The sequence below is a fragment of the Perissodus microlepis genome, chromosome 20 (genome assembly GCF_051167445.1).
Source record: "Perissodus microlepis isolate ML-2025 ecotype Zambia chromosome 20, ASM5116744v1, whole genome shotgun sequence".
NCBI lineage: Eukaryota > Metazoa > Chordata > Actinopteri > Cichliformes > Cichlidae > Perissodus > Perissodus microlepis.
Window position 1 is genome coordinate 22233117 of NC_140480.1, and position 27818 is coordinate 22260934.

The following is a 27818-nucleotide window of genomic DNA, read 5'->3' on the forward strand; positions in this document are numbered from 1 at the left end:
TGATATCATATGCATGGTATATGTTGAAGTTATAAATAATTCAGTGTGGTAAAGAAATTGTTATTTGCTGGACACTAGTTTTTATGAAAAGTCTACAACTTCAGACAAATTATTGTAGTCGATTATTTTCAGTTACAGTTTTCATACATGTATTCATAAAAGGTATGTTCAGGTATTACAAACCTTAAAAAAAATCTGAATCCTCAAAAAAAAAAAACTGTTTTGTTTTGTTTTTTACATAAAAGCTAAAAAAGCATTAAATATGTAGCATTTCTAAACTGTTATCAGAGGAATTGCAAATGTGTTGCATCTTGATTTGGAGGGTAAATGCATTCATATGTCAAATAAACAGCAATTTATATTCAGTTATTACGACTAACACCTGTGTTAACTTCACTGTGAGGATCAATTTGATATCATGAACACCAACTCAGAGAAAATGATATTAGTTACTGAAAACATGAACCCCGTTTTGCCATTTGAATGTAGCCGACCCAGTTAGTTTTATTTGTATTCGATCATAAAACATAATATTAGAGATATGAAATGTTCACCTTAAAATGTTCTGTGAAAATGGAGGAAGTCACCAAAGTGACATTTTTTCTGTAGTTTAATAGCAATGCATCTGATAGCTCTTGGTGCGTTTCACCTAAAAACACAAGTGAACACTGTTAATTTGAACTATTTACTTTTCGGGTTGTGAAGTTTGTCCATAAGTGCAGAAAATTGATGAAACAGTCAAGCCCAGATATATTTACTTAACACGACATAGGCCGTGACTCAGCAGTGACAACAGGAAAAACTCCTGACTGCATTCAGGCCCAGTTGAAACGTTAGGATTAAACGTATCAGATCCATTGCCAGAGACATCTGACTCCTTAACTGTAGCTCTGTACCAATCTACAAATAGAATGTCGCTCATTTTAGCTTAACCTTCCCCAGTAATAGCATCCAGGTGATTTTCTGCGGTTAGATGGATTCCGCTGTCTTGTTCATCTCCTAAACTTGTTTCTGTTGTTTTGTTTGGTTGCCACAGGACCCATCAGTTACAAAGACAATGGTGATTTGTGTGTTTCAACGATCGCCTCCAGAAATAGGTCGATATCAGCAAGTGTAGATAAAGCTTAAAAAGTTTTAACTCAACCGGCACTCTTTGCCGTCAGGCATGCTGTATTAGTGATACATCAGCTACAATTAGGAGTGTGGCATCTTGTAATTGTAGAAGTGGATGTTTTTTTTTGTCACGATTTGACGTTTAGCACGCCACAGTGCAGCTGGTTTTCAGTAGGGGTGGAGAAATATAATGTCAGCAAATCCAGCTCAGAAGGGGACAAAAAGAAGCTGTGGCAGTGTAATCGCAACTCACCTTATCTTTAGGATCAAGCTATGTTTTTTTTTCTAAAAACCCTATCATTTGCAGAGCACCGGAGCTCAGATACAGGTAGCAGGGGATTTGCTACCCAACTCAACTGAGCGAGGTGTGACGATATCTGGGAATCAGGACTCGGTAATCCAGTGTGTCAAGCTCATCTGCACAGTAATCCTGGAGGTAGGAAGTATACCATTCCTCTCTTTCCTCCATGCACCCACACCTTGCTGATATTTTGCGCTGCTCCTGCAGCTCACATGCATGCTTTTATTTCATCAGCATGCTGTCTGTTATTGTCTGTTTCACTGGAGCAGAAATGAATGCCTTTTTAAGCAGGGTAAATCCTTAAATGCAGCACAGAAAATGCTCAGTTTCTCTATTGTTTGAACCTTCTGTAATTCGCCTCGCAAGACATTGGTTAAAGTCGAAAGGTGCCTCTCTCAGGTCAAAGGACAGCGTTCTCGCAGAGGGCACTAGTCAGCTAACAGAAAACTAACAGGCCTGCAGCGAAATCTGTCCACCTTTAGACAACAGCTCTCTTGAGAAAACCGAGGAGGAGATGAGAGGAAAACAACCCCAAGCACAGTTTCACCCTGTGTGTTCATGGGAGTGCACAAGTCCTTTTTGTTTTAGCATCGCAGCTGGACCTGACTGACTAATTGCTAGTTTGATCCAGTTTTCCAGGGCTTTCTTCAAAGGCTTGCGAGTTTCATTAGGATTCTGTACCAGTGGCGCCTTGCTTTTGGCTCAAAGATTTAAATTATGCAAAGTTATACAAAAAAAAATTTGCTGTGACTGCTGTACATTTTCAACCCCAAAACAGTATTGCCAACACTGCAGTTACTTGATAAGATATACAGTGTCATGTTCAGTGCATAATCTCCTTTTCTTTTTAGTGTTTGAAGAATTTTATCTTCAAATGTCAGTGGATGGTTGATTTACCCAGAGGGCGAACCTCAGCAAAGCCTTGAGCTCTGACACACACTAAAGCTCAAAGCTATTATCCACAAAAAGTGCTCACTAGACTACTTCATTTATTCAATGAATGACTAATGTTATCAAAAGAAAAATAAGGCTGGGAATAATGTCACTGTCATTAGCAGTTTAGCTCATCATTAACTGTTATTGTGTTTTAATGTTGCAGGGAGTTTAACATCATTTGCACTTCATTTTTCAGGCTTCGGCGCCATCGCTGATTTTATTTCAGACTAGCTGTGTAAAGCTTATCCACGTCTAAAAGATTTATTCATGGTAAAAAGCTTATCTTGCTTTCTCTGACCTCATGGCCTATTTTTGACTCCTTAGTCTCCCCCAAAGGGTGCAACCATCCCCTATCGACCAAGCCCCTCACCAGCTGCTCTCCTCATTGCAGGAAACCAGGTGAGAAAATAAGATTTTACCTCACGCACTGGTTAACTTCTCAAAAGATGGGGTGAATCCACCTTTACAGATATAGTGGGTTTACTGGGGTGTTACACCAGGAGTTGAATTAGCAAAAGGTTAATCAATTTGTTTCTATGGGAACAGAAAACACATTTTCATGACTAGCAAGGTTGTCACAATGCAGGGTAGCAAGATTCAGTGCGACAGATCCTTTTATCCTCTCAGTTTAACATACTAAAATGTCCTATTTAGTCTAAAACACTCGTGATATTTGAGGGGGAGGAACTGAGGGTCTAGAAGTACTGGACCAGAATAAAATGTGACCTGATGGTGAGAAACCAGGCACAGTCTTCCATGATTCCTCGTAAATGAAAGAATTGTTGTCAAGATATTTTGCTATGAGGGAAAATTGTCATCACAGTGGTGCAAGAGGAAAATTCAAGTTACTAGGATGTGTGGAAAATGAACATCTGAGTCTGAACCAAAGTGGTGAACATCTGCTTTTATGACTGCTGATAAATAACATTTTTTAAATAAAGAATAGATAATTGGGGAAACACCCTTCAACCATATTACGAGTGTTGACGTTACATAGTTTATCCACCGGAGGCAACTCTGCAAGGTTGAAGCACCGCAAACAACCAGCAGCCCAGGCGAGTAAATAAATATGTACAGATAACAAATGTTAGGGAAATCTGTTTGTATTGGATAAAAATATCAGATTTTTAAATCACCAGGTATCGCTATCGGTCTTGAAATTCCTATATCGGTAACCCTCATTAACCCAACCACAAAGAGAAACGCTATTTTTTTGGCACCTAGATGCTGGCTTCGTTTGTTAATCTTAAAGGCTGCCACTCTCTCTGTGCCATTATAGTCTAAGAACAGCTGAATTAGCATTCGAGTCTGCGTTGCATGGAAATATATGATTGTTTAAAGCATAATGGTTATTGGAAAGTGTGTGGAGGAGGTGTTTCCATTCACTGCATTGTTCTTCACTTGGATGTCTTGGATCTCAGACAACCTTGGGCGCTAACCCGGGTGTTGAAACAAGGCTCATGCAGAGGGTCCTCAGTGGGGGATCAGTTCTTTTATGTGTGTGCATGAGGGTGGGATTGAGAAGTATATATGTATATATGCTGCTGTTTGAGAAGGGACAGATATCCACCCTCCCATGGAGCGAGTCACAAGATTAGCAAGTGAGACTGGAGACCTGCCGTCTCCTCTGGCTACAGCAGCCAGATATTCTGCATAGCTGTCAGCAGTTCCTACACAGTTTGTGCAGCCACAGACTATGGTCAATTTATGGAATGGCTTTGTGTTTTTGATATTCTTCATAATAGGCTATCAAATTAAACCCGGGGCGTGATCCTGGTCGCTCGGAGATATCTTTAATGAAGGCAGTGCGGTGATAAGGGATGTTTGTATAATTTGTCAGAGGAGAAAATGAAATGGAATGGGAAAGGGTCTGTGGATGAGTCATAGCCTATAAGCCTGTTAGGTGTGGCAAGGTGTCAGAAATGGAGCCTTGAGAGCCCATCTCAGGCCTAATTCTATAGCTAAAGCCAAAGGCAAAAAAAGAAATGTGATTTTTTTTTTCTACTCATTATTTTTGCATCATATTTACCAGTAAAGGTTTCAGCTGGTAAGCACAGACACCCACGAGTCATCACTGTCAATTCAAAAACAATGGGAGAACTTGCAAAACATGAAATATTTGGGTAATAAGCTCCAGGACATATTTTTATTTTTTGCTCGTCTCCTTTTCTCTTGTGTTTTTGTAGGTGTTTGAGGCATCAGAATTTGCACCCCACCCTCTGTACTCAGTCGCACAGGGTGGCCTGGACCTCCAGCAGGTAACTGGGCAATAATACAAACAGAAAAAAAAATCTCTCCAGGATTCAAACACTGGTCTTGGATTCCAATGTGGAGCGCACAAATTAGTGTCAGGGCTGCGATGGTCTGCGTGGTGAGTGAGCAGAGGGGTTGTGTGGTATGCCCAGAGTTACACACTCCATCATATGGCATGAGGTATTAAAAACAACAGCTGAGTGTAAGCTGCAGCTATTGTTCTGGCCTGTCATAAGAGCTATAACCCCTCCTGAAACATGATACCATCACACACAGCACCACCACCACCACCTCCACCACAGCTCTGCCATCTCTTTTTTAGTCCTGCCTCTCTCTGCTCCAGAAACATTGCGGTTTTAGGAATATTCCTCCCATGACAGCAGTAGCAGATACTGTCATGTCAGAAAGGAAACAATAACCTTTGACAAAAAAGCCCTAGACTTAAACAAAATCTAACTGTGGCTCATGAAATATAAAGAGTTCCCAATTGAAATGACTTGTGCTCTAGCTGGTAGGATTATTGCAGTGAATTTGTGGTTTGTGTATGCTTTCCTATATAAATAGAGCCTCCAATGTATTGATGCATTGTAAAGATGAGCTCGCCTCTCCAGTTTATGACCTTATAGGATGAACTGGTAATAGCAGCCAGACCGCTGGCGTCAGGCAGAATCGAGTTAAGCTAAGTGCTGTCTGGTCGAGCCGTAACTATACTGAGGGAGGGCTGCACAGCACCCCATGGATAGATGGATAGATGGATGAAAATGGGAAGAAGAAAGCTTTACACTCATATTAATGATCATATGCTATTATTTCAGTTTGTTAGGGTTAGAATGAGACAGCAAGTACAATGACTTTTACATTTAGTATTGTTAGGATTTCACAAAAAATATTTCTATAAGAAATACTTGGGTTTAGCTAATTGTCTAAAGGATCACTTCACACAAATCAAGTAAAAAAATAATTTTAATTTTGACTTTCAGTGGTTATCTTCCATATATGTTTTCTTGCCCTGGTTTTAAGACATTTCAGGTTTCGGGTGCCTGTTATCACACTGCTGCAATGTAGAGAAAAGGAATCTTTGTGCAGTTTAAAGCAGTTAAACCGTTGCCTTTAACCCTAATCTTCTATTTGAGGTCCCAGAGCTCGAAAACACACTTAATTTTAAAAGCTTTCCTGACATGTCTCAGTAGTGTTGCTAAAAAAAATAAAAATAATGCCGTACTTCTGTTTCTCAGAGAGCCCAGCTGTAAAATCTAGTTATAATGCAGATTTTGTTTAAAACTTTATTGGAGTTGACATGAGTGTTTACGGCGTAATCTTTCCTCAAAATTAAACTACTCTGTTTAAATTTCCTGTTATATGCAATCGCTAGTTCATGAGACTTTGCTGGAGGTTTGCCAGCACGTCGGGATACTGTCGTTTTTTTGTCTGTAAATGGCTTTTTGGCAACCAAAGTAGATTACATTTTAGATTGCATTTGTTTAGAAATGTCCTCTCATAATGAGTAAAACATTCATTCGTATTCCTTTTTTGTTTATAATAATGCCCACTGGTCATTTTGTCCCTTTCACAAAATGTGCAAGCCAAGTTTGTGGCAATGAGAAGGTTCCACTTCAGTATTTTTGCTTCATATACATTCAAAAGAGAGGGTGGAAAACTAGTTTTATTAGGAGAGCAGTGGAGACTGAAAAGGCCAAACAATGAAGAGGTAAAGGCAATCTCAGCTAGGTCCAAGGCTTTAGAAGTCTTGTATTTTTTAACTCTGTGTCAGTTTCTCACAATAGTCAACCACAATTTTTAATATAAATGTTTAAAACTGATGAAGTAGTCCTTATGTAATCCTGTGGACTACCAAGAGTAAAGGTACACTGCCCATATAGATATGTCCTGGTGAATATTTTATAAGTCATCTTAATGCACTGAGCACCACAAGTCAAATCCTGCTGGCCTCCTTAGTACTGGGATGCAGGTAGACGTCTCAGGAGTAGATATTTCTAAACGTGGGCAAACAAAACAAAAATCAGAAAGTCCCCAAAGGAAAGCACTGCACTGTCATCCACCAAGGTCAGTGGCTGGTATCCTACATTTAATGGCTTCTTTGTTTTTTCATTCTTCACCATCTTTCAGGATCTTTGGCCGAGCATTTTTATGTGATTTCCTTGACAAATAGACAAATTATATTGCTCATGATGGATGCAGAGTGTTTGCATTGCTTGAATCAATACAAGTGAATTTAGTTTTTTGTTGTTTTTTTTTTTTTGGTAAAAGTGCGATCAGTTGGTTCTCTTATTATCATTTAATTTTACTAATCAGAAAAAGGCACGCATTGACAGCGAAGCACTTCCATTAAGCGGCTGCAGATTTATTGCTTGTGTGCGACGTTTTTATTGCTGTAATTTACCTAATGTATGATGCTCTTTTTCAGGCCTACACTTTGCAAAACCAATATGGCATTCCACACTCAGAGGTATGACCATTTGATGGATGTGTTAAAATTTTAATATTACATGAATGGTTTGTGGTTTTGTGTACAATCAAGTTCTTCCTCTTTGTTTTAAAGCTGGCCAAGCTACATCAGCTCTCAGTGCAGCAAGGCCTGAGTCCCATTGCCCAGCCTGCTTCAGCTGTCATACCCGGTGTGTATTGCAGGCATTTTAATCATTGCTTTCTTAATTTCAGATTGCTAACCTGTGTTTAGACATCAGAAATAAATGCCAGCTGTTTTTATCTGCACTGATTGTGAGCTTTTGTCAATCAGAAGCGAGGAGAGGGGGGGCTTTGTAGCTTTCTTGTATCTCCTTGTGTGAGAGAGAAACTATTAAGTGAAACGATATGTTGTGCGCAGTCAGAGAACTAGGGGAAAGAAAAGAATGAGTGCCGTGTTAAACATCAGCCCATTAAAATGGAAATTAAATGCTTTACTATATCTGGCAGTTTGCAGCTGAAAGGGTTTCTCCTCTATCTCAATGGTGTTTTTGTATGGCTCTGCTAACTAAAAGAGCCGAATGATATTTCAATTCAGTTGTATTCAGTTGATGCGTGTATTTTCTCTCTTATCAGGCATGGACTCAAACTCTCAGACGTCTCAGGAGCTGCTTATTCCCAATGATGTAAGGAAAAGCAAGTCGATCTTTGTGTTTTTGTTCTTTATGCTGTTTATATTGTCCCATTTGAGCGACAGCAAAAACAACAGGAAGCCGACGCTCAGCTCACATGTACGCAGCACCGAAGCAGGTGACTAGCTGCGACTGCAAAGACATCTGGCGTGACTTCAAAAGAGACGAGAGACATGCTTACGACTTACTAATTATCCCCGTTATTTTAACCTCGGACTAACCCAAGGTTAAAGGGATTTTGAGCTGATATGGATCCTTTCGCATTATTGTCTGGGCTGCAGTTGCAATGTCTTAGAGGGACTCCCGTGAGTGTTCAGTAAATCCTCTCATGTTCCCTGACCTACTTAGAAGCTGTCTGCTGTCAAAACAGCCAATAAGGAAACAGACAAAGATCCTTTCCCTCTCCACTTAGCCTCCACCAGGGTTTGATGAAATGCCTCTCCAATCTGAGAGATGAAAATGCAAGACACACATTTATCTTTAAATTCACTATTAGTTTGGTCATTTTGGTCAGATGGCCTGCTCTGGGATATTTGTGTGTACATGCGTGTGTGTGTGTGTGTGTGTGTGTGTGTGTGTGTAGGTAGGTGGGTGGGTGGGGTGGGGTTGAAAGTTGAAATTGTAATGAGGTCATTTATAATTGAACATTTAATTATCCTGAAGCATGATTATTCACAATAATGAAAGGTTGCTCTGAAAATTCAACCATAAGGCTGAAGTTTAAATTTCTTTAAAAAATAAAAGGTTCTGATGAAGTGACTGAAGCAGGAATAAAACAGTCTTTGGACCATAGAGTAATAAAAGCTACTGAGTATTTAACCACATGGCGGTGTCGAAATACTCCTCTAGGTGTTTGTTTTGGCAATAAAAAAGGGAATAAAAATAACTTTAACTCTGCTGTCTTTGTTGAAAACAAGAAAAAAGGAAGAACTGGACTGGTTACTCAAGGGTTCGCTTAACTGTATAGGATATAGCCACATCCCTGAAACAACATTTCTAAAATGCCTGAAGGCATTTCTTCCCCCATGTAAACCCCCCGCATGGCGAGCAGCACAATGCATCAGAGGTATGAGGGAGTCCAGTGCTATACGTGACAGGGACAGCTGTAAGCTCCAACCATTGTTCCAGAAGAGAGGACTTACAGCTATGACTGAGCCTCTTCAGCCCAGGCCGGCCACACTCCGGCCTCACAATCCTGCTCTGTGCTCGCACACTGAACGCCGAAGGAGAGTTGCACGCACACAGAGATGTATTCAGAAACTGCTTACACCCAGTCAGCAGTATACAGTAGTTCTGCGGTGGAAGGAAGATTTAGCCAGAAGAAAAATGGCTGCACCTTTGCCATCCCATCCCTCTTCTTGTGTCCTTTCAAACGACTGCCTCAGCAGTAAACCAACAAAATATAGGCCACTTACAAGTGAGGACGACGAGCATTGTGTAACATTACTGTTTATTAAAATAACAGCTTTTAAAAAAGCCCAAAAGTTTAATTATCCGATTTTTTTTTTTTCTTTTTTTCCAGTTTGTTCACACAAAGATGTGTGTGGGCGAGCTGGTGTAAAAGGCCCATGATTTTTAGTCTCAGTGGGGTAGAGATGTTATCTGTGATTTGAGCTCTGTAGGGAGCATTGTTTCTAGAGTTGCTCTCTAGGCTGGCCACTCTCTGTGTATCTCTCCCCTTCTAAATAAACTGCGGAGCCAATAATAGCCAGGCAGAGCAACCAGGTCGCTGTGTGACAGATCAGACATTGTGGAACAGGCTGCTTACTTCTCAGGAAAGGAATGTAAAATGGAGGGAGGACATTGTGTTAGTGTGTGTGTGCGCGCGTGTGTGTTGTGTACTTCTGCCTATACGTCAGCCACTGTTAAACTTCCTGCACACTCACTTACTACAAGTACTTCATCACTGTCTGGCCCACTCGCAATATATTTGGCAGCATAACCCTGTCGCCTGAGCCTTGACACCCTGCACTTGAGCTGTTGCCCCGAGCTTTGGCTCTGCTGAATATTGTCACTAATGGCCAAGGGTGCAGGTAATGAAAGCAAAACAAAAGTGATAATGTATTTTGGAATGCAATAAAACTCGTGTCATTGTCTAATCTGCTCTCAGCAGAGAGAACACTCAAGCCAATGGGACTGTATATTATATATTTGAGTTATTTTCCCATTATGTTTTCCATTAGTGCAGAGATGCATCTAGCTGGCGTGTGTTTGGGAAGTGATTTGTTTGGGAAGTCATCACCACTCTGAGGAATCAATAACCTTTTAGCCACTCAGATTAATGAGAGGCAAATGTGCCTTCTCTCGTCTCTTTTACCGGTGCGCACACAGTAGCAATTAAGGGAGACCCGCCAGAGTGGGGGGGGAGGTTTGACATGCATGATGAATGACCAATCCAGTGAAGACAAACAATGTAATTGCAATATTTGAAGTGGGCTGCATTAAGTCAGCTCAACAGCAGTGCAGTTTTCGTAGTGTTCCCTCTCCTTTGCCCCCTTTGTCAGAATCACTTTGATCAGCACAACAGAGCCGACAGTGGGAAAACGCTGCGTTCAGTCAAATGATTTATTAAACCCCCCAGATTCTGTATATCTACGTAGTAATTAATTTTTCCATCAAACTGACCTGATCTGTCTCGACTCTGTCCTCCCGCAGCTGATTGGCTCGATCATTGGTCGTCAGGGCACTAAGATCAACGAGATCAGGCAGGTGTCAGGAGCTCAGATTAAAATCGGGAGCCAGCTGGACGGGACAAGCGATCGCCATGTCACTATCACAGGAACACCAGTGAGCATCAACCTGGCCCAGTACCTCATTACCTCCTGGTAAGGCCCAGTGACACACACAGCCATCTAATGAATCATTGCAAGCACAGACCTGACAGAAAAGCACCGACTTAAAAGGGTCAAAGGCCGTGCTATAAGTGATAATGAGGTGCTGCTGGTATGAAGAATGAGTAAGAGCAGGTCTGTGTTGTGTGCTGGATAGTAATGTCTTGTTGGAATTCAGGCATTGCTGTGCTCTGACATGTTTTTTTAATTAGCTTTTCTTCTATATAAGACCATAAGGAAGGAAATTAATCTGCATTAAATATAGTTATCAGTTCTTGCTTTTAACAATTCAAAAAAAACAATTATTCTGCTTCTAAAAGAGGAAAAAATACAAAAACATTCCCACTTTAACCCTTGTGACTGATTCAGATCAGCTTTGCCTCATTATTTTTTGATGTTCCTCAAACCGCATTTCTTTCTGTGTAAAACATATACTAGCAGTGACAAAAAGGTGTCAACAATGATAGATAAAAAAAAAAAGTTTCTATACAGTATGTACTCGATTGCACCTGATAACCAACTACAATACATAGAGGGAGTCAAATGACAGGTAGCCAGGAGATTTTTCTGGATACCAGTAACAGCGGCAAAAGATAATCCAGCAAAGTTGAACAAGTGTTGAAGAAAATGTGGGCCATATACTGGTGATCGTACTCACTTATGTTTGTCACGTCATAAACAAATACTATATTGAGGGTGAGATATTAAAGAATACTGCTAACAGCTACTGCAGCAATAAAGTGGATCACAGTGAAGTTGCTCAAACCTGTAAAACAACTAGTTCAAAAAGTTATGGGAGACAAATCAAATGGAACAAATGATACACTCCCTGACAAAGATTTTTTTATCAAATGGTGGAGTCCGCCTTATAGACCTGCAATATTAACACCTTCCACTTCATGGTCACAGGAGCTTGGAGCCTTCCCCAGCTGACATAGGGCAAGAGGCAGGGTTTTAAGAGGGCAGTGGGTATTTCCAACACTTGGTTTTCATGCCCTCTGATTCTTCTTATTTTCATATTTGCGTTCTTTAACCTCTAACGGACGCTGACTTACAAGGCATCACTTCCAGTAAATCTGTTATAATGTAACGTAGCTCCCTCTGGAGCCACAAAAAGCTTTTCTTTTTTTTCCACACATGCATTAATGCTCTCCAAGACCTGCAAACAAACTGCAATAAGTAACTTCGGTGGAGTTCCCCTTTAATGATTTTCCAGAAACTTCCCCCAGTGTTGCAGCAACAGAATAATCCTCTAATCTTCCTTCCCTGTTCTATCTCCACGACTCCCTTTTCTTTTCTTTTTTTCCTATCATAGTTTAGAGACAGCCAAATCTACAGCCCAGGCAGCCAGCATGGGAAGTCCAGTTGACCTCAACATGGCCTTCACCCAGCCAGCCTCCCCAGCTGCTTCTCCTGCACCCACCCTGGCTGCCGTGAGCACCCTGACCCCAGCTCATGTTCTGGGAGCTCCGTACGGTGCCATGCCCCTCTCCGGGCTGCTGGGGGTGAAGTCCGTCCCCTTTCTGACTTTGTCCAGCCCGGCCCCAGCCGTAGCCGTCACTGCAGCACCCTCCCACACCACTCTGGCTGCCTACACAGCCAAAATCTCCTCAGCCAACTGCATCAAAAAGCCAGAGAGACAGAAGTTCGCTCCCTACTGATGAAGCCTCTGAGCTCCGTGCGCAGAGTCAGATGAAGGACAGCTGCAGTGTTCTTTCACAAACCCCTGATGTAGCCATATCCGCTGGCAGAGATGCTCTTGCCTTTTATTCTATGACACACCAACAGAGACGAGACCAATGGAGATGTGGATAAAGCTATTAAAAGTTATTTACAACTATAGATAATTTGTGAGTTACCCATGAATTGATGGACAGCTTTCATTGTCACCTCATCACTGTTATTGATCACAAAAAACCAATTTTAAAAAAAAAGGGCTGAGGTCTCACCTGAGACACACATGTTTACCAGTGTTTACATGTGTGTCTCAAGTTAGAGATCAGCTAAGTATTTATCCTCAATAAATTTGTAAATTATACTCAGATGACAGATGCTCTACTGTATGATGCTTTTATACAATGTCTACGTTTGCCTCTTGAAGTTTTTAAGAAAATTTGTAAATGTCTGGGGGGTGTTTTGTTTTTGTTTTTTTTGTTTTTTTGTTTTTTAAATAATCCGTGCTATATTACTGTACTTTACGTTGTTCAGTGTTATGTCTTTTTTGTTGGAATTTATTTTGAATGTGCAACTTGGTTAATCTTTATTTATTAGTATTGTTTCATTTATTAAAAGTCTTTGGTTCCTGTTAATGGTGGCTTTATCTATTTCCTTCACAGGCATTCAAAGAGCAATGATGCAGCTTTGCAGAAACTCATTTTCATGAGGAAATAGTACACACACACACACAAAAACAAGACAACGCCACATTTAGGTTATTCCTGTTTTCTCTCAAATAACAACAAGATGGGAGGTTCTCATTTTAGCTGCAAGAACTGATGAGAGATTCGTTTCACACTATTGTGCTCATGTGCCCCAAAACAATAACTGCAGAATGAGATGGTGCAACCTCAGAGGAGAAAAGAGCTCTGCTGGCATGATGGGCAATGTGCTCACATGTAAGTGTGCATGTATAAAAGCGCACGATCACATGGCGTTCTGTGCAGAGAAAATGCGCTCTGTAAGTCCCTTGAGACAAAGTGTAGAGAGACTGTAAGGCAGAGGGGTTTGTGTGGGAAAAAAAGGGGCACTAACATGGCTAGGAGCTAGAAAAGATCTGAGGATTCACAGCGATGCTGTGGAAAAAAAAAATCTGTATCTGCATCAGCATGCACCACAGCATCATCATCCTCAGGAGAGGCAGCTAGAATCCTTTCATCCTAACTATTTCTGTTTTTTTTTTTTCTGTCACTGCATCATGGATATGCGAGACACTATGAATGCGCAGTCCTCACTGTTACCAAACGCATTCACTTTTCAGAGGCAAACAAAAAAAGAGCCAGTGCCTCAGTTTCATAGACTTTCTGCTGAAGTCCAGCAAACAGTGAAGCTAAATTATGACACAAAGAAAACTTGATCTTTGGGGTCCTTGAATTTCTCTTCTGTCTCTATGGTAATATCACTTGTGAGTCTATATATTATTCTTTCTAGGACCTCCTAAAATCCAAGTACATGCCAAGATATAATGCTTGTAAAATCACCTTCAAATGACAAATCAGAGCACCTTTTTCAGCAGTAACTCAAAAAAACAATTTTCTGTATGATCAGTCTCTGACATGATTGTAGAGGGATTTTGGGCCACTCTTCTTTGCTTCAGTTCAATGGGGTTTGCAGGCATTCGTGTAGGCACAGCTCTCTTAAGGGCCCACCACCTCATTTTAGGCAGGTTGACTTTGACCATTACAACACTTTCTTTTCTTTTCCAGCTGTTCTGTTTGTTCTTGTACTTGAAATCTTTGTCCTCTTACATGACCCAGTATTGGGTTTTAGCTGTCTGACAGATGACCCACCATTTAACTCCAGAATACTTTAAGTACGGAGGAGTTTGTGGTCAGCGCAACAACAGCAAGGTGTCCAGCTCCTGTTCTAAGCCCAGAAGATCATCACTTCACCACCATGCTGGACAGCTTGTATGAGGTGTTTGTGTTGATGTGCAGTATTTGTTTTTCACCAAATATGGTGCTGTCCTTTGTGGTCAAACACGTCAACTTTAGCCTCTGACTGCAGTCTATTTCTAACTAACCCATTCCCTTTGACCCTTAGTATACTATAAAAACCTATCATGTGATTATGTTACAGTTTTATAGCATTTACAGTCTGAAGCAGATCAAAGTCCATAGTATTTAAAGGTTTGCCAATAGCTTACTGTGAAATATGCTTTCTTTACACGAACAGATAAACTCCACTGATATTCCAGCTCCATTACCACACACCAGATACGTTGCATTAGAATATCAAAGCATGAAGTTTGAGCTGGTAACAGCTGGGACCCTAGCTGTCACTTAGCTGTCACATTTTCTTTTTTCTTCTTCTTCTTTCAGTTGTGGTGGACTCGGGGGATGTGTGGCATGCTGTTATCTATGCACAGACACTCGCAAAACTGAAAATAGCACAAATATCTGCATTCTTACCACTGTAGCGCTCAGCCTCAGTAATTCAGTGACAAACAGCACCCTCCACTGTCGACTCAATATACTGCGTGACCCTTCACGGTACAGAAAAAGGTAGCGAGGAAGAGTTAGAGCTGATAAAAGATTGTCTTTAATGTTTGGCATTGTTAATGAATTCCATACCACAGCAGTTATGGGAGTAGGAAAACCACTTTTACAACCAAACACTGTTTGATCATGCTAACACCATATGTACAGGAAAGCACATTGAAAAGTGTATAAAGTATTTATATGAGAGGACTCAAGTCAAGAACGGTGGAGACAGCCACAGTCTAATGGATTCGTCCTTTTCCAAACACTGATTATAGATATTTATCAATTACATTGATCTCTGGAGTACATGTATATACACAAAACAACAATAAACCTTTTGGGGGTTTCTGCAATAATTCTCAAAAATATTTCACAATACTGCTGTATGTACAATAACAGAATTTACATTGAAAAATTCTATTGTACCTATATTTTGAGTATCACTTCAGTCACCAGTTATCCTCAACGCCATCAAGCTCACAAGAGATACTCACGTGCCGTTACAGATCTAATAACCTCATGTTCAACTCCATACAAAGTACAGCAGCCTATTCATTGCCTTCTGTCTCGGTACGGTTTCTGAAATATGTTCACACAACTGATGATCTCACATACAAAAATAGATGTTGTCTAGTCAGCTGACAACTTGATGTACAGTAACACAAAGCATCCACCTGCAAAAAACAACCAGGAAAACAAGTAATTGTTAAAATATTAGCTATATCCTTCCAACCCCCACGGGACGATAAAGAGCGCTGTTCCTTCTGCCCCACAGTAAAAGTAAACCTTTCTGCCAGTCCGGGCTTCAGCATTCTTGTGTAACATGTCATCAGTTTTGAAACAACAGAAGGTAATTGAGAAAGAGCCGCAGGCAGAATAAGAAATATTAGCGCTACAAACCAAACAACAATCTGAAACCAAAGCGGGACAAAACCATACAAAAACATCACTAGGTAGATATCTTCTTTTTTTCTATTTTTTTTTCCTTCAGGGAGTTTACGGTGAAGAAAGTGAAAAGGAGAATGGCTGTTACTACATGAGCTCCCCACAGTCCGGATGAGAGGTCAAACTGCATTTGAGTGCACTTAAGGCAGGTAGGCGATTCCAATGCTGTCTGTGTGGGCTCCTCGACCGGTCTCTGAGCAGTTGGGGCGGATGGGTGGGGGGCGTGTGGGCTCGACAGTGTCGTCAGGCGCAACAAAAATTGCCACTGCAGCTGTCCAGGTTCAGCCCTCACTGCTCAACATGGTCTGACAACCATACACAGAGAAGGAAAATGACGGCGAGAGAGTGGTGTTGGTGTTAGTTTGGAGTCCAGCAGGTGTGAAGTGGACAGTTCCTCATTCTCCGTGAACATGAAAGCTGACAGGTGTGGGGCCTGTCTGTCAACTGTCCTCAGTTTGCCTTCAGTCTGCCGAACACCTTCATTCCTCTCGAGATATCTTTGTCACACAGAAGAGACAAATAGAGACGTCTTCAACAAAGACTCAACTTAAAGCACTTAAACATTAACCAGGATTGCAGCTGGTGCAATACAAGTAGGAACATCTCATCTGAATACATTCACGTGGGTTTCCATACGCATGGTACGGATGGGAAATCATCAGTGACTTAAGTTCGTGTCCCTTGAGATGCTGGTCCAAGAGGAGAGCTGCAAGTACACCAGCGATTTGCGACAGCCCAGCAGCAACACGTATTACAGTGCGCATTTGATATGATTCACTATTAAGGAGCACTTAACAGTGTTTTGAAAAAACATAATGGACGTAAGCCTTTGAAAACACTATAATGTAGCAAATTTATCAAAATAAGAATTCATATATATGAAGCATTTAAAGCAGAGAAGTCACCTCGCTGTGACTAATAACCTTCTGTAGTTTCCTCGTGTTGTGAAATGACATGAAAAGCAGAATTAAGGGAGTTCACAGCTTATACTGCACCTGGGATCATGTTGGTTATGATCGTGGTCGTCATGTTTCACAAAACCGTTTTCATATTATTCTCAAGTGGAAAAAAAAACATGCTCACAGACGAGTTGTACAATTGTGTACAATCAATATCAATTTTTGAACAGAAGTTAATTGATCCCATTGTTCAAGAGATATTTTTCTTTTAATTCTAAGAGGCCACGCGAAGCAGCGGCAGCGGTTGTGCCTCAAACCGTAGCTTCAACCGTCTTCGCTCCTTCGTTCCTTTCCTTCATGTGCACTGAAGTTAAACCGCAGAACGTGACAATCGAGCATGCTCCATTGCGTCACATTAGACTTGTTCTACTACCGCTTCCTTTTACGCAGTGCAAATGAAGGGAAGAAGAAAAGGAGAAGAAAGCTCTAACGTAAACTGAGCTGGAGTTTCAGATCACTGTGTCTCCTCGTGCTCCTCGCTGATGCACTGCTCCCAGGCATGTTTGCCCTGGTCCTCTCTGTGGCCATGAGGGGAATGGAAGATCCTGCGGGGGAGCGGGATGGGTTGAGGTGGCAGGTCCTCCTCAGGAATGCAGCCCTCTCTCAAGTAGGGTTTGGGGGGCACAGCTGGAGGCTGAGGTCTGCGGTAAGGGATGTGATGAGGGCCATGAGTAGGGGCGTGGTGGTGAGTTGGTGGCCCATGTGAGTGGCTGTCCAGCCCTGGGTGGGCATGAGCGTGAGGGTGCGGGTGGTTGTGCGGGTGTGACGCAGGGCTGCGGTAGTGGAAAGGGCGAACCGGGTCCATGGAGTCGATTTCTCCTCCGCCGTAGTGGATGTGCATGTAGGGAGACGCCATGTACTCGTCAGGTGGGGACCACAGGTGACTTGGAAGAGGCTCCAAGGCATCGTTCCTGATGGGTCCAGGATCAGGATACTGACCCCCGAAGTTACTCTCACTCAGGGAGGAGACACCGCTGCTGGCGCTGCCTGATAGAGTGGAGTTACTGCCTCCCAAAGCAGACTGAGGACTGGTAGGAGAGCCAGGGATTGGGTGGAGAGGAGACTAGAGAAAGAGAAAGAGAGAGAATGTCATGGGTGTATTTTTTTAAAGTAATGTTGTTAACAGTCTTCCTTAAATGTCAAGAATACTGAAAAACCCAGTAATTTGACATGTACTGGTTAGGATCCAGTTAATTTGTGCGTCTGTGCGTTTGTGTGTAAAAGCAGAGAATTTCATAAATAAGAGCTTCTAAGAAAATACCGTTCCTGTGAAATGTTCAAAATGTGTTTGATATCTCTTTTAACTTTTTCCCTCTTGAGTGCTTTTTAGAGCTGTTGTCAAATTTCATCTTAATGGGGAAAAGAGTAAAGATGATATCTAAAAGTGGATCGAGGGTAAGAGAAACCTCAAATAATCAAAAGATCAAAATAAACAAAGTAAACATTTGCCAGTGTTGAAAGTCATGCGTCCTGAACAAAGCAGGTGTGGTAGCAGGGTGTGGTCTTTGGCTCAGATGCAGGGGAGGGGTGGAGTAGAAGGTTTAGAAGACAGTGCCAAGAGAGGCTGGCTGGAAACTGTCAGTCCTTATCTAATCATGTCTCTTCTACTTATGCAGTAGCGCACTGAGACTGAGGTGACTGCACAGAACTTGGTTTGGCAGCCGGAAATCTACAGCGGCTGGCGCCCTGAAAAAGATCCGGCTCTGTCTGAAAAGACGGTGATAAAAGTGTGTAAATAATAAAGAAACCAAGCACACTAGTCTACGCATATCTGACAGTGTGTGCGTTAATGTCCCTAATGTGGCAGGGTTTTTGCTACAACGGGCAAATACAAAATTATAAATTCAAAGTGGATGATGTTTTTCTTAAGCTTGTACCTTTCGGAGGGAACGGACAGGCAGGGCAGGAGGAGGGTCGCTGTTCTGTTGGTGAAATGCATCACAGTGCATCAGGAAATGTCCTGTGAAGAGAAGTTCAAGGCACAAAAGTCAGGAAAAGGAATAAAAAAATAAAAAGTCCACAAAGTCCATATCATTATAGACTATGAGTAGTACCCTAACCAAACAGATTCCCTGAAATCCACGACAAGCATAACAGTGAAGTAAAATGAAACAGTACCTGGTGGGAAGGACCTGGGTGGGACAGGGGGCATTATTACCCCTCCGGTAGAAGCTGGCATGTAGGTCATCTGCTCCCTGTTTTCCCCATCCAGACTCCAGCTACTGGGAGTGTTGGGAAAGACTGAAAGGGAATACAAAAACTTTTTTTTAAGACAGCACAAACATCTTATGCACCAAAATAGCTAGTTTGTTGCTCATATATGTTACCTTTCTCTGGTAGAGTCATATGAACATCAGTACAAGGCTTACAGGGGCTAACTTGCTGAAGTAAGGCACGCTGCATGTGGTTGTTCTGGAAAAAATAAAATGAAGCAAAAGAACAAAATGACACAGAAACACAGAAACAGAACACATTTTTGTTTGTATATTCATTCAGCATTACGGGACTGCAGATTTCCCCCACCTGCCCATTCTCTGCCATGTTGTAGTACATGGAGTTGTTGGCTCTCTCGCGATGAGACGGCAACAGAATCATCACTTCTCGGTTGTGTTTGGCCTTATCGGGTAAGGATGGAGAACCTGGACAAAAAAAAGACGCGCAGGTAAACGATTTTTATTTGCAAATAAGTAAGAGACAAAGATGTTTGTTGTCATAAAAGTGCAGAATTTTGCAGCCTTGTTACTTTCTAGTGTTGCTTATTTATGTGAGCATCTTATTACAGGATGGTTAGTATGGGTAATATACAGTAGTAACTATCAGATGTGACTTTCTGCTTTGTTCCTCACCTCTGGCACTTGAGGGGGCAGAGTTAATAATCTGGGAAGAGTTGGAGCGGATTGAGCTCAGGCTGGAGGACGAAGGGCTTGGCTGCAAAACAAAACTTTTATTTGTCTTTTGTGCTTTTGTACTCTGTAGAATAAACCGATGATTAATGCTGTGAAAAGAAAAGTTCATCAAAACAATAACAATTAAGTGAAAGAGTTAGATTATAGTTTACATCCTCAAAAGATCGGATCTCGTGTGAGTTGCACTCTGTAAAGAACGCAAATTATTACAAGCTGAAGCACATTCCCACCAGTATTTGTTTGTTTTTACGTCATCCAACTCCTACCTGCATGTGTAATGCCTCCTCAGGGTGCTCCCCCATCAGGCCGTCGGTCATGATGACGAGGTTTCCTGCCTCACTCGACGTGTGAGAGGACAAGGAGGAGGACGAGTGTCGGATCGAGCCCTGCAGGTTTAGAGGACTGCAGGACAGACATAACGGTTGAGATCACTGAAACATTTATCTCTGTGTTTGTTTAATCATTTTGCATTTTTATGCCTCTTTTACAGCCTGTACAGATTTATTTCAGAGGGCATTTGGTGTTAATTTCAAGAGTTTGGCTCATACTGCATTGTAGATTCACATCACGGGCATAACATAGCGCATAAATTCATACAGCTGCCCTGGGTATTGTTTTGAAGGTTTGGAAAACACCAAATGAATCTCTAAACTAGCTTAGAAGAGCACCACGACTGACCTGTGTCTGTGCATGAGCCGCACGCTCTCAGGGCTCATGTGGCTGTGGGAGGAGAGGATGCCTCTGGAAGAATTAACCCCTGGGCACCCTGCAGGTCCAAATCGATCCACGCCAGGCAGACCCTGCTGGGACCCAACCATATACTGCTCTGAATATTTACACTGCTCATGCATACACTTACTTATAAACTTAATGCACTGAAACACACTTGGCGTATAGTTTGAGTCACGTGTCACTCTACTCACGTGGTGTAAGCCTGTTCTCATCATGTGGAACTGGTCCACAAGCTTTTTGTGCAGAGGACGCATCTCTGGATGCACCAGTTTCTCGTGAACAGCCAGCCCTACTCCGAGAATGTGCACCTGATGATGAAATCAGAGGAATCAATAGTGACCTGAAGGTTTCATAACCATATGTTATGGTTAACATACAGTTAACGTATATTTTGAACTTTTTAAACCCAGCCTGACTTGTTCCTGCATTAGATCCTTCAGATGTGAGATCCTCTCTGTATCCTCTGGGTGACTGCTGATGTAGTCTTTATCAAAGAACGCCTGTGGTAGAGGGTGAGGCAAAAAATAAAGATCTCTCTCACAACGGCAATTCATCATTCATTCATCATTTCTGCCATCCTCTCTCCCCTCTCCCTCAGCCCTACAGCAGTACCTCCTGATATCTGGCAATGCCTCCATTCACAGCAGCATCTATGACCCCATTGAGGCACATGCTGAGCGGGTTGATGTTCCCATGATGCTGCCTGTGCTGGTACTGGCTAATCAAAGTCCGCAGCTCCTGGGTCTTATTCTCCACCACGTAAATAGCGTTCTCCAGAGGGCTGACCTCCACCTTGAAATAAATACAGATATTTACTCTGAGCTTTGATGAAAGAGGAGATGGCCTTTAAATGTTAACAGAAAACTGGCCATTAGGTAATGTGTACTATACAAGGTGAGTGAGAGAACGTTTGAGCTCCTTACCACTTCTCTCCTTTCGACCTCTGCCCAACGGGAGATACCAGGGAGAGGACGCAAGAGGATCAAGGTTGTTCTCTCAATCCACAGACTCTGTTAAACATGTGGACAAAGAAGCCATCTCATATTAGCCACATCTGCTAGACTAATATAAAAGAAAACCGAGTGGAGACCCGACAGTGTATAAGAGATACTGGGCTGGCAAACTATTCAGCACCGTGTTGTAGAGTACGATATAGGTCATTTCAGACTAGTGAGAATTCCTGTGTGGTGTGGTTCTGAATTTGGGTTACTGTGTCAGGACAAACTACAGTATCATACCTACAAGTCTCTTAAGCCCTGAAGGTTGTAGGGATTTGAGCATTGTTAGCATCGAGATAGAAATGGCAGGTAAAATAACAACAATAAAAACAACAGCAGCAAAAGTTAAACAACTGTATTAATTTACTGACTGTTAAAGTTATAATTTAAGGGAAATTGATTTCTTCTTTTCTTTTTATCTTACCTTATGTACATGTAGTATCCAGTATTACAGTACTCACAGTCAGAGTATTCTGGTTGTGTTATGCACATGTAAACATCTTATTTTGAGAAAACAGAATTTTGCAGTATAGAAAATACCTTCTTTAAATTCCTTTTTTGGTACAGATAGCCTCTTATAATCTGATACTGTTATGATCCTGTTTGGTGATAATAAGATCCCGAATGTTGTGTTTCAAACTTAGTTGAAATAAATCTGAAAGATTAAGTGAAATAAGATTAAGTGGTTAGGACTTTAAATATATCATGAAATTATTAACTTGATACAATGAATGCTTTTCACCACCTGTCAAGATGATTTTCTTCTTTTATTATTGTTGTATTAAGCCAATACATAGGCTGAACGGCCACTTTGTTAGGCACACATGCTAAAGTGTTCATTTAAGCAAAATGAGCTACTGAAGTTTAAACCGAGCATCAGGATGGGGGAGAAAGATGATTTAAGCGACTTTGTAATAGTCTTTGGTGCCAAATGGGTTGGCCTGACTATTTCAGAAACTGCCGATCTAAATATCAGACCATTATTCATCACTGACATTTTTTTACCGCCGCCTCTGTGCGCTGTTACATTTTGCTTCATCGTTTGATGGTGACATTTCGCCCTGGCTGGGAGTCAAAAAGGAACAGAGCAGCTATGGTTCAGAAAGTAAATAAGACTGGCGAGGGAAAAGACATTTCCAGCAGATACATTCAAACAGATTTTGAGGTTATTAAGAATTTATTTCCCAAATGTATGAAGAGAATTATATCCAAAGGAGCTGCTGGGTTTCAGCACATTTTAAACCGTTACAGTGTCACATGCTGCACTGAGTGATCTGAAAATGTTAAGAAGGAACCAAATTCATACATAAGATAGGCAGGCAGTTTCATCGTTGTATCATTTGCGGTATATCATTCAGGAAAGGCTATCATGTCAAGGTGGGTCAAAATCTCTGAGGTATGTTATTGAATTTATGCCACAAAGAATTAAAGCAGCTCTGAAGGCCTGGTACTAACGAGATATACTTAATAAAGTGGCTGATGAGTGTATATTTATTTGTATCTATATATGTTATGTGCCTATAATTATTTCATGCTAGTGCAGTTTTGCTTTTCCTCTTCACGCATTATTCAATTTTGCAGTGATTACGACTGATGTGGTCACATTTTATTCAGTGACTGTTGCTACACAAGCGAGTCATATTTGAATGAAAACCTGATATTACAAACTCAATTTACTACACACAGAAGAACTATTAAACCAGAATGTGTCTCAAATAATAATGTGGCAAATGTGACAATATTGACTTTAGCTGACCAGATTTAATACTAAAAATCTTATTAACACTTGGTTTAACTTTGTTGCAATTTTTTCTCATAGCTCATAATAAAGTAAATCTAATTATATTTATCTTCAATTATTGGTTATGCACGTAGCAGAGAAATTTAAAGGCATTAAAGGGCTTTAAAGGCATTATTGTCTAAGAGCTGTAGGCACTCCCCCGTGGCCACCTTAAGTGTTGCACTTGCTTACGTCACCTATACCTGCTTACGTCTCTTAAATGAAAAAATGTCTGCATAATTACACTGCAATTTTCACAGAGTTGGATCAGTTTCATTGTTTTATAATAGTGTTACAGCCATATTCAGTATTTTTATGTAAAAAAAACTAAACGGTGAGTCAGAAATGGGCTGAGCTGGCACTGCGGGCTCAACGTACCCTGAACTCATTCTCCCGGTCCTTGGGCCCCTTGTGGAAAGGTCTGTCATAGTGGAAGCGGCTGACATTGTTTATGCGGTAGAAACTCTTGATCCTCTCAGGCACACGTTCCAGCTGAGGCACATCAGAAATGTCTGACACTGGAGTCACCGCATAGATCTGCAAGTCTAGAAGCCAAGTGTCAAGGAAGTGACAGACAAAGTCCGACATACATGCATATTCACTGAGGAGGAAGAGCAGAGGGGATGTTCAAAAGAAATACTTAGACAGAGCTTTCGTTTTTCCTGTGTGACCCTGGAAATCAACTTCAGTGTTTAGTTCAGTATTTAATCTGTAATAATCTCTAATAACAACACTCAAATGCTTAGCAGAGTAATCAAACCAATAAAATGCACAACATGTGGAGCAATCGCTCTGCTTTTCAAGTCATTAAATCTATCAGGCAAAAATGCAAAATAAATCTGGTTACTGCTTTTCGAATGACTCAATGCAATATGAACATCTGCGGACTGATGTTGTAACGGTCTCTCACTCTAAACAAAAAATAATGAAGTCGTTTTAGCCTTAGTGAAACTGCCAGGATACACTGAGCGTCACTTTGCAGGATGGTGTCGTCTGGAATGTTTGGATGCTGCATGGCGATGGCTTGCGGAAATTCCCCCAGCATCCTTTGCTGAAAGTCCTCGAGCCGTTCATAGTCATACCCGCGACAGACAAACTCCTTGTTCTGGAGAAAGAGAAAAGACATAAGACCGAAATGTTGCTGAGAATCTGCTGCAAATGATTCTCAGAGTTTAAGTGAGGTGTTCCTCTGGACATTGCTTAATTCTTTCCAGTACTGTCTGATTTACTATTAAATTTAGGTGGTATTGCACAAATAAATTACATTTCAAGAAAGGGTGTATGGTTGGATTTCCAGTGCACTCTTCAGACTATAAATATATAATCTGAAGTTTGTAGAGTCAAACTGAATGGATAGTGGACTGAGAACGTCTTAATTTAAAGATTAAGAGGTATGGCTCAATACTTGTGTCCGTATAGTTTATGTGCAGCAGCAGATAGGCGACTAACTGAAAAGCGTACAGTGGTTTTCAGTTAGTGGACTATCTACTAACTAAAACCAAGCGCAGACCTAACTCTTTATAGCTACTGGACATTGAAGTAAGCAAATTACAAAATTAACCACATTTGTGGAAGAATGGGTTGTTCTAATGAACTCACTGAATTTGAGTGAGTGTGGTACAATAATAGGACGTCGCTGGTAAGACAAGTGAGTTTGTGAAATGCCTTCCTTCGTAGATATTCCCCAATAAACTGTAAGTGGAAGCATTTAGGAACCACAGCAACTCAGCAAAGTTGCCGGCAACATAGTGGGGTCACCAAGTGTGTAAAATTCACCAGTGCTCTGCTGAGCTCCACACCTCGTCTGGCATTAATATTAGCACAAAAACTGTGCATGGGAGTTTCATGCATGGATTTCAAGCTCCTGTAGGTGTAATGAATGAGTAGCCCAATACTTTTGGTCTTTGTAGTGTATGAAAGAAGTGACAGGGAGCAAAGTAACAGGACAGACAACTAAACAAGCCTCTGTAAAGCCCTCAGGAATGAGAGATTTAGGTGATAATTCTAGGATAATTTTCACACTGTTCTTTAATACATTCATAAAAAAACAAACAAAACAAAACAAAAAGATTATAGCTACTTTAATTAAGGGTAATAGGCAAGGAAAGGCAATGAGTGCAAATAAATCTGTTGTCAGTGGACCGCACTGGGCAGACTTACTTAGATTAGAAGAAATTAATGCATCACCCTAAAATCTGTCAGGATGGCCATGACATATTTGGTAGTAATGGTTGGTAAACAATCTTACTTTTTAACTTCTCATTTTGCACAGCCTACTGAAGTTAAAGCAATGGTGGAAGTGCACATCTGAACACATCGGCAGGATTATATCTGTGTCAGACTGGATTTGGAAAGTCCTACCCTGAGGAAGAAAGGAAACTTCCTGCCATAGAAGCCCATTCGAAAGAACTCCGGTTCAATCCTCTGCTGTTCAATGATGTTGTCATAGTATGCTGCCTCCATTTTCTGTCACCGAATGAAAAAAATGCAAAAGAGTCGAGATGAATAATCGAGCAATCACACACATTACTGAGCTGACTCCATTTTCTTGGGAGTGTGGGCGTGCACAGGTAATTAGGACATTGTGTTTGCCGCTGTGCACGCGTCACACCAAATAACAGAGCATGACGATAACGGAGGAAGCTGTCAACACTACCACCTTCTTCATCACAAAGGATGCTTGTTTGTTAATAAAAGCAGAAATGAGGAACATGCGGGACTTACCCGTATCCAGCTGAGGCTCTGATAATCATATAGAGTCTCATACTGGAAAGCTAGCTCCCGGCAAAGAGAGATTCCATATTCCCAGCACTGCAAAGTCATAAAATGAAGCTGAATGAGAATAAATCTTGATTTATCCTTAATAATCAAGAGAAATGTCATAACATTAAAAGTGTGTTTTGGGAAGGTTGTAGGTTATTAAGATTTTAAATGGAACAATTTCAGCATCTGAATTGTCAGATTAGTGCAAAGAGACCATTATGATTTCAGGTTTTCTTTTTCTTTTATTAATATTATTTTTTCCATTTCTCCATATAAGAGAGTTAATTGGTATGTGTGGTAGAACGTGTTGCTGAGTCTGCTATCTACTGGCAGTTTTACCTTACATTGATCATTTTTCATTACCAGCAGCAGGAGCAGCTTTACTGAGATCTACACTGAAAAAAATTTATCTGGTGGATTAAAAGAAATATGAAAAAAAAAAGTATGAGTATTAGTTTTATGCAGTAAAGTTAGGATTAGTCAACTCTTATTTTCTATGTTATTATTGCAAAACTGTATTCGGTTAAATGAACTTTTTTATGTTTTTCATTCATGCGAAGACTTTTGAGTCATCTCATGTTAGAAAATTCAAATTGCAATGATGTAAAAGCTGAAACTCTTACTGGGAGAACTGAACTGCAGCAAACTGCATATAATTTTAAACCACTTCGCCAAACTTTATTAAATCAGCTTTTTTCCTCATCTATCATTTTTTATTTCTTCATTTAACCTGTCATATTGTTCCCACTGTTTCTTCAATTTCCTAATCCTTGTTTTATTTGTGTTTTTTAATTTATTTAATTATAATCTATTTGATTATGCTTTGCAAAACCCTTTCTATTATTGTGTTATTGTAATTATGCTATGAATGTTTAATAGATACAATTTGTTGCTGCTAAATAAACTAGCATTATTAGTCACATTTCTTTTCAGAGCAGTGTATTAAAGTGAAGGTGGTTAGCATAGTTTATTTTAAATGTGTTACAAAACACATTTAAAATGTGTTAAAATTGTGCTTAAACAAGAGGAAAAGACGAACATAGTGTTAAAGATCTAAAAACTTGACCTCGCTTAGCTGTTTTCTCTCTGATTCATACACAGTAGAAACATTTTTCTAAGTCTCATCATTTATTTCACAAGCTTTCCTTTAAACAGATACAGATTTCTGTTCGCCGTGTATGAACTGTAACAAATGCAGCAGCAGGTAAAGAACAGCTTCCCTTTTTAAACGAGAGCAGCAATAACACTGATTTAATGAAGGAGGCCACTTTTATTTCTTTCTCAGCTGCTCCCAGAGTCCAGAGGGCATTGTCCTCTCCAAAGCAGCAACACCAGTCAACTAATTCAATTTGGTGGATGAATACCAGCCAGGGAGGAATGATTCTAGGAAGCAAATCACATTTGAACAGAAATCTGACCCTCGCTGCTGCGTGCAAAGGCTGCATGTTTGTATTTGTATTATGATAGTCTGTGTTTACTTCAGCACAGAGAACTCTTAACTTAATTTAACTGGTTTTAGTTGCAATGATTTTCCACATATGATGATTGGGTTGCACAGTAAACAGTAAAAAGATGTAACAACTGAAGATTGCATAGAATAGTAGAACAGTAGCTCCACTACCCACCTAACACAGCATTAATGCTCTACAGAAATATTCATAAAGAGCCTATACTGGTAATAATAACATAATTACAGTTTAAAATGCTAATAAGTAATGAAATTACATTTTAAAGCTTTTATACAGCATGGTTTTACACTGCAGTGTTGGGTGAAGGGTTAGTGCTTCTTTCGCCCCTCTGAATTCTAGTTTAACAGAAGTATGCAGGACTAACTTATGAAAAATAAGTGGAGATATGCAATTACTGGGGCTGGCAAAAGATGTAAAACACACTAAAAACTTGGGAAAAACATTGAATAGAAGCACTACAAGACTCTGACTCACTCCCAGAGTTAATGAGGGAGAAATCTGATTATACTTGGGAGCA

At 40.7% G+C, this 27818-nt stretch overlaps 2 protein-coding genes across 5 annotated transcripts in view; one reads left to right on the forward strand and one right to left on the reverse strand.

Moving 5' to 3' along the window:
- Window positions 1-12859, forward strand: part of LOC146364493 (poly(rC)-binding protein 4-like) — a 34789-nt gene extending 21930 nt beyond the window's left edge. For both annotated transcript variants that reach the window (XM_084916585.1, XM_084916584.1), the window contains exons 7-14: window positions 1421-1549; window positions 2675-2749; window positions 4537-4608; window positions 7029-7070; window positions 7164-7239; window positions 7664-7713; window positions 10375-10544; window positions 11866-12859. In XM_084916585.1, coding sequence (XP_084772711.1) covers window positions 1421-1549; window positions 2675-2749; window positions 4537-4608; window positions 7029-7070; window positions 7164-7239; window positions 7664-7713; window positions 10375-10544; window positions 11866-12211 — 960 coding nt within the window. In that variant the 3' untranslated portion in view covers window positions 12212-12859. The remainder of the gene's footprint in view (window positions 1-1420; window positions 1550-2674; window positions 2750-4536; window positions 4609-7028; window positions 7071-7163; window positions 7240-7663; window positions 7714-10374; window positions 10545-11865) is intronic.
- A 1925-nt stretch (window positions 12860-14784) lies between these two features.
- LOC146364494 (dedicator of cytokinesis protein 3-like) overlaps window positions 14785-27818 on the reverse strand; it is a 51443-nt gene continuing 38409 nt past the window's right edge. The window contains exons 39-54 of one of the 3 annotated variants that reach the window (XM_084917574.1): window positions 25794-25880; window positions 25431-25535; window positions 24033-24174; window positions 23448-23614; window positions 21215-21301; window positions 20904-21083; window positions 20708-20791; window positions 20483-20599; window positions 20238-20359; window positions 19826-19961; window positions 19500-19581; window positions 19177-19292; window positions 18981-19065; window positions 18772-18894; window positions 18531-18613; window positions 14785-17716 (exon numbers count right to left, since the gene is read on the reverse strand). In XM_084917574.1, coding sequence (XP_084773700.1) covers window positions 17108-17716; window positions 18531-18613; window positions 18772-18894; window positions 18981-19065; window positions 19177-19292; window positions 19500-19581; window positions 19826-19961; window positions 20238-20359; window positions 20483-20599; window positions 20708-20791; window positions 20904-21083; window positions 21215-21301; window positions 23448-23614; window positions 24033-24174; window positions 25431-25535; window positions 25794-25880 — 2325 coding nt within the window. In that variant the 3' untranslated portion in view covers window positions 14785-17107. Of the gene's footprint in view, window positions 17717-18530; window positions 18614-18771; window positions 18895-18980; window positions 19066-19176; window positions 19293-19499; window positions 19582-19825; window positions 19962-20237; window positions 20381-20482; window positions 20600-20707; window positions 20792-20903; window positions 21084-21214; window positions 21302-23447; window positions 23615-24032; window positions 24175-25430; window positions 25536-25793; window positions 25881-27818 lie in introns of all 3 variants that reach the window. The other 2 variants (XM_084917573.1, XM_084917572.1) reach the window with 2 other exon arrangements.